At 37.3% G+C, this 6976-nt stretch overlaps 1 protein-coding gene across 1 annotated transcript; it reads left to right on the forward strand.

Moving 5' to 3' along the window:
• Nucleotides 1–5902: 5902 nt before the first annotated feature.
• Nucleotides 5903–6409, forward strand: LOC149835778 (histone H4). The gene has a single exon (XM_090010660.1). The coding sequence runs from the start codon at nucleotides 5935–5937 to the stop codon at nucleotides 6244–6246; it is 312 nt and encodes a 103-aa protein (XP_089866786.1). The 5' UTR covers nucleotides 5903–5934; the 3' UTR covers nucleotides 6247–6409.
• Nucleotides 6410–6976: the final 567 nt, after the last annotated feature.

The raw sequence follows: 6976 nt of genomic DNA on the forward strand, positions 1-6976 counted from the left end.
GTTAGCAAATTATTGATGACAAATGTATGTGTCATTAGCATTCAAGCAGGAAATGCTAACAACATATTGTTCCATATGAATTGCATTAGTGGCCCTTGGATAGTCGTCAGAAAACCCAACGCCAACAACAAATTGTCGTAAGTGGTCGAGGGTTTTCGGCAACAATCTGACCTCTTTTCATCATTTTTTTTCACTGAATCCTACTTTTTGGGTTTCTAAACATGCCTAAGATGATTCTAAACTTATTAAATGGTGATTTGATCCTAAAAAACTGAGATTGGGCATCATTTTAGCCACAAAAACCCAATTTGAACTAAAGCATCACCCTTCGATTCCCATAGATTTTAGGTATTTTAAACCCCAAAAATCATCTTTGCGTGGTTGTTCACTATTGAAATCATTTGCATCAATTTAATCGGCCATTTATGGCTTGGAAAGCCAAAATCAAAATTTGAGATAAAGGTTTTTTTTTTAATACCTCATTTTCGAGCGATTATTGGTTGAAGATGTGGCTTGCACCATTGAATCAGACACTCTTCTACTTGTGGATGTCACTAATCATGAAAATCTTCCAAAAGTCTTAGAAAATATTAAGGAAATTTTAAAAAATGACAAAAAAATGGGCCTCAAACGAGTTTTTACTTGCCTGCATTGATGACAATTCTTGCCAGCCTGACTGTCGTCAGCAAGCCTTCAGTTAGTGATCAGCGATTCGAGTCACCGGCCTGGATTCTGCTGTATTCTATTGATGACAATCTATTTATTATTAGAAACCTTAGTTTGTCATTAGTAATTTTTTGTATTTTTTTGTCAAAAGACTTGGATCTAGTCTTGTCCTCTGACGACAATCATTTTGTCATCATCACTTGAAGAATCATCGTTAGTAGTTCTTCAATCGCTGTTAACATTTTATCACTTCTAGGGTCTCCGGACCTTTTCCAAGGCCCCCAGAAAGAGAACTTCCATGCATTCACGTCCATTTTGTTTTATTTTCACATGCATTCATTCATAAAATTACCAATGCATTACATCTTTATTCATAGAAAAATAAATAAATTGTCCATGCATTTTTATGGCTATCATGCATTTCTCATACATTCCATCCAGTTTGCATTTCCTAACCTGTTTTCTTGTAGGAGCCCATTCAACCCTTAGAAAAGCCTACCCATGTCTTGATTTTAGAATACCTGGCAGATAGAAGAACATTAGGTCCTTAGGATGACTCACAGATTGATGGAGCAATCTCAAACTCATTTGATGAGTGCAAAAAACCATCCTAAACCCAATCTTTTTCTAAAAGCGCATATTTGAAACTATCACCATCCATCCCCTTTTCAGATAAAATGTCTCAATTTTTTTCATGTTTTTTCCACAAAAAAGCTTGTCTTTGTTTCTATATTTTCAAAAAAAAATTGTCTTCGTCAAAATCATTAGTCAACTTTCATGTGATTTTAAGTGACAAGGTACTTGTTTTGTCTTTGTTTGATATCATTCAACAAAGGCTTTCTGCTCATAATCACTAAGTTTAAGGGAAAGCCCTTATATAGAATAAGGTACTACATAGTCTGTACTCTATAATAGAACCTTTAAAAATTTTGAAGTAGGTGGTTCAAAAGAAGGCCTGGAAAATAGGTTTGGATTTCTAATGGATGAGTATTGTAATTTGAGCATGACAGACTCAAGATGACCGAACCTGGGATTCTTGGATCGTGAGACATGTGGTACATGTATTGGGGGTGCAGAATCCTATTGAACATGATGAAAAATAGGTTTGAGGTTTTTCATGATTGCAGTTAGGGTAAAAAATTAAAAACAAGGTAAAATGGCTAAATCAGGTAGATGCGGTTTAGACTTGGTAAGTGAAACAAGTGTCGAACGACATTTGGGTGCGATTTTGGTCTAAAACTGAAAGGACATGGTCCAACGGTTCTAGAGTCACATAGGAACGTGTGTAAGGGTATGCGATATGTTCTAAATACAGAAAAAGAATGTTGATAGTCACGGGTTATTGGTTTAGAGAATTTGGGTATTTCGAGTGTCTGATAGGATGCAATTTTGGGTTTCAAGTTCTAGAAAATTAATAAAAGCTATTGTAAGGCTAAAGAAGGATTGTAGGGGTACCTTGGAGGTCTATAGCAGGCTCGCCAGGCTAAGAAAGGGCTAAAACTCAGACAAGATAGCAACAATACACGACCCAAGACACTAAGGGAGCTTGGGCTCGTGAAAGGGGTTAAACGTCCAACCCTAGGAGGTCTGGTTTGCTGAAAACCAGAGGGGTTGTGAGAGAGAAGAGATAGAAATGAGAGAGAGAGAAAGAGAGTTATGCGAACTTTACTTTATTAATCAATGCATAAAGGAAAACTTCATACCTCTATTTATACGTTGGAGGCCTAAGATAGAGTTCCTATTCAATCACCTTATCTTAACACATAAAAAATCCTACTAAAAAATAAAGACTGAATAAGGACTCTAGATTCATTCTTCTGACAGGACTTCTTCTCTAACATGGACATTTCATAAGAACAAATCAACTAAAGACTCTTTAATAATTAATTAACTAACTTAATTAACTCTAATCAACTTCTAGAATTGAGAGACATCTCATAGGACTATCCAGTATAGCACATCCCTTAGATGGACCCCATTCCTTAATTGGCATGCCTCTTATGCTTGACACGTGTCCTACTTCTCCTCTTGCCTTGGACTCTAGATCTTTGACTTTTCAACCATTAGAGGAAACATCTTGTCATCCTAGGACACACTGTGTTCGTCGGCCCCTATAGGGCTCTAGAGGTGGCGTTTGAATCTAGATCTATTGTTATATTCTGGACTGTAACAATCTAACTTCATTTGGTCAGAGCTATTTGTTTATATAGATGTGCATCACATATATAAAGACCCTCGTGTTGAGCTATGTATGCACCTTTAGCTATCATCTTACATTGTTAAGCCATCTATGCCAGTCTTTTACAAGATTTCTTTTCAAAAATTACTTTATTAGAGTCAATCTTTTGCTCTTTCCAAAGCCGATGTGTCTATTTCTTTGTTATCAATCGAGCTTCACATGCTTAGCAACAAAAGTGATCATCTATAAACACCCCATTTTTTATCGAGATAATTTTCATACCAAAAATCCATATCCATTAGCTTATTATAAAACAAGGTTAACTCTAATCTAATTTTTGACCTTTAAAATGATCTTTTTTAAGTTTTCATACCAAAAATCCATATCCATTAGAATATTTTAAACTTTTCAACAAGCCAAAAATCAGGTCAATCTGACATCAAGATCAGAAGTTATGTTCAAAACATGTTTTTAGTTGCTAATGACAGTGATTATCGTCAACACCTTCTTGAATTATCGTCAGTATCCTTGAATTATTGTCAGTAGTCAATCTTTTTCTTGAAAGTGATGTCAACATCTTCTGATGACACATTTATTTTTCATCAGGAGTAGGTCACTCTATGAATTATTGTCAGCACCTTTTGTTGATGACAAACCAAGTTTATCGTCAACAAGAATTGTCGTCAGCACTTCCTGCCCATTTCTAAAATGCATACCCTTGGGATAAGCCTAACTTAATCCGTCCAACCTCCCTTCAAAACTCAATAAAATATTTTGATTTTGAAACTCCTTTATAAAATTAAATTTTTATCTTAGGCAACATGTCTTAGACGAATCTCATCCATTATTAAAAGACTGGCCAATAGGAACAATTCATCTCAATCTAGACCAGACAAAAAAAATGGATCTTAGATATGCGGGTAACAGATCTGAATTCACCAAAAAAACTATAAATAAGGGGGCCACCCCTTATTCTTAGATCTTGTGTTCATGTCCATACTCTACAGAAATTCTAGCACACCCAGCCTAGCCTAGCTTAGGACCCAAATCTCCTTACCTCACCCCATTTTGGAGCCCACACCTAAACGAAGTGCTGCCCATGCTATCTCGTGCTTGTTAATAACGTAGAAAGGGCTACCTAAGCCTAAAGGTGAGATTCAATTCTTTTTTATTGTTCTTTTCATTTATTTGTTACATTTTTATAGGTGTTGAAATCTATAATATTCACATGTTTTTTTGTTTTCGTGTTTTTCTTGAGTTTTGGTGGCTCCCGCTACCGAGCTCACTTTTTTTTTATAGGATCCATGTATGAGGTATAAAACACTCACAAGCCACTGCCGCAAAATGTTGATTTAGAGCTTGTGGTTCAGCTAATCCTTGTTGAACAAAGGAGGAAAGAGGCGTAACCTTGAAGAACCGATCTCACAATTTCTAAAATTTGGATCCTGCTTTTCGGACCCATTTTCAAATGTTTTTTTTTGTGAAACCCTACCTTTTTGTTTTAAAAAATTTTGGGGATCCACAAGTGTGTGCCTCCAAGTCAATTCAGTTCTTGTCGTCGTCATATGGATCGTTAAAATGTAATCACTAAAGTGAATGTTAGGTATTCTTATATGGGTAAATTGATCATTAATGGTAGTTGCCAAGCTAGTCAATTAACTTAGGTTGAAAGTTTAAGAGGTACTTGAAAATTGAGAAAACATTGTTCTTTATATGACTGAGAATTAAAACTTTGGTGGCCATATAAAAATTACCCTAAAATGACTGAAAAAAGGGAGGAGAGGGAGCACATGGACTTTATCGTCACTCTAAAAAACCTCATTGAAAGAAGCCTTGAGAATAATTCTCACGGAACAAACCTACTGACCTCCAAAAGTAACAAAACAAATGTGGTCAAGTGAGGTAACTTGAGGGCTATTAAATACTTAAGTCATAGAATCATAGGAACATTCTACTTGGGTCATGCGTTAGAATCAATGTCACAAATATACATGGACACGAGAAAAAAGAACGTGGGTTCGGCTAGAAAATTCAATTTTTTTTTACAAAAATGGAAGAAGAGATCATTGTTTTTTCTTAATTTTTAATCAATAAAAAGTAAATTTTGATATTTAAAAATATAGTTTGATATTTAAATTTTTTATTACAATATTATTAAAAATATTAAATTAATAAAACAATTACTGTACAAATGTATGCTCGAAACAACACGTCCGCTCAGAAATGAGATGAGCTGCTCGTTTCTCACTAGACTAGCAAAAAGTTTGTTCAAATTGGAAAGAGGATACATGCATGTGCTTAGCTCAGCTTGGGTTGCATATGTTCATTAAATAGCAACAAACATATTTTACATCATGAAGTGTAGTATATAATAAAGGGTTGGACTACTTGGCTTGCAATCAATTAACAGGTCTCAAGTTTAAGTTCCGTTTCAAACAATGTGTTTATTTTGTAAATGAGTTAGTTCATGTTTAACTTCTTGACTTAGCGTTCAAATCATATCTTTCTAACTTTGTTTGATAGGAGCAGTTAGTGCAAGTCACTTTGTGTTGGGACGTTGCAAGTTCTAATCCTAATGGTATTTTTGTATAACTGGTTGGGGGGTATACCTAACCCCAGCTTGCCTTTCAAAAAAAACAAAAACAAACCAAAAGTGATTTCTATTAAATACAACATGTAAATCACATCTATGAGGTTAGACTTGGTAAAAGGGTCAATTTTTTTTTTTTTTTTTACACTAAGCTGAGCTTGGTTGGTCTTGAACTCAGCTCAGCTTCGGCTGGGCACAAAACCAAGCCGAGCACTGCTTGTTGTTGCCAGGCCAGCGCATTTCCCGACCTTTGATTACATATATGATGAAAGTAACAAAAAGAAAATTCCACCTCATCAATCCAAGCCTTTCCTCTGATTCACTTTCGTCCGATTTTCAAAATCTAACGGACGAAGTCCCTCTCACGTGGATCGCCAACGGGGCAACCCATCCACCAGATCCCTATTTAGCTTCCCTCCCTTTTCCCTCCTTTATATCCATCCAACCAACTACTTGCCACTAAGAGAGAGAGAGAGATCGGTTCGGCCGGAAAAAAAAAATGTCAGGAAGGGGGAAGGGAGGTAAGGGGTTGGGAAAGGGAGGGGCGAAGCGCCACCGGAAGGTTCTTAGGGACAACATCCAGGGGATCACGAAGCCGGCGATCCGGCGGTTGGCCCGGCGTGGTGGGGTGAAGCGCATAAGCGGGCTGATATATGAGGAGACAAGGGGCGTCCTCAAGATCTTCCTAGAGAATGTCATTCGCGACGCCGTCACTTACACAGAGCACGCCCGCCGAAAGACCGTCACCGCCATGGACGTCGTCTACGCTCTCAAGCGCCAGGGTCGCACCCTCTACGGCTTCGGCGGTTGATCCATCTCACCTCCCCCACAACCCTTCTTCGTTTCTTCCTTGCTTTTATTTTTATTTTTATTTTGTTTTAGGGCTTTGTTTTGCTTTGGAGTTTTAGGATTCCTTCCAACATGTAAATCTTTCTCTGGGAATGTTATGAATCAGAATGGCTTCTTTTCTTTGAGCATTTCCCTCTCTTTGCCTTAGGTTGTGGTAAGAATTGGATTTTTTCCTTTTTTTTTCTGTTTTTTCCCCGCGTATATATGGAAACCAAGTGTTGTTGCGCTTGCTTGGCTTTGAAGTTGGGTGCGATAATTTTCTTTGCGTAGAGTTGGCTGACTATTCGCTTAGCGCTGTTTTCTTCCTTGCTCTGACCCAAAGGAAAATCTGGTACACCTGGTCTCTATTGTTGGTATATTAAACTCATCTATGTGTTTAGTCGTTGATCGCAAAACCATGATCTTCGCAGCCATAAAACTTTTTCAGAGTAAAAGTGAGTGTCAGAGGTGATTAGTGAAGTGTGAAAACATTTAGAAATAGAAATTTAAAAGGACTTTGCTCATTTGGGTGGGTGATTTGTGAATGTTGCCGAAGTTTTGGGGCACATCGTGAAACTTGGGTGTACTGCTCGGTGGGCAAAGGGAAGTTGGAGTTTTGCCCTCAATGAACTTAGTCGTCTGGGTGATACTTCTCCAGCTATTTAGTAAAAAAGAAGGGAGGGAGGGTCAAATGAGCTATTTAGTAACCACTG

Source organism: Nuphar pumila, chromosome 6 (assembly GCF_984573655.1).
Source record: "Nuphar pumila chromosome 6, dmNupPumi1.hap1.1, whole genome shotgun sequence".
NCBI lineage: Eukaryota > Viridiplantae > Streptophyta > Magnoliopsida > Nymphaeales > Nymphaeaceae > Nuphar > Nuphar pumila.

What these genes read in the sequence shown, in the direction of transcription:
- LOC149835778 (XM_090010660.1), top strand. Translation starts at nt 5,935, where the DNA reads ATGTCAGGAAGGGGGAAGGGAGGTAAGGGGTTGGGAAAGGGAGGGGCG.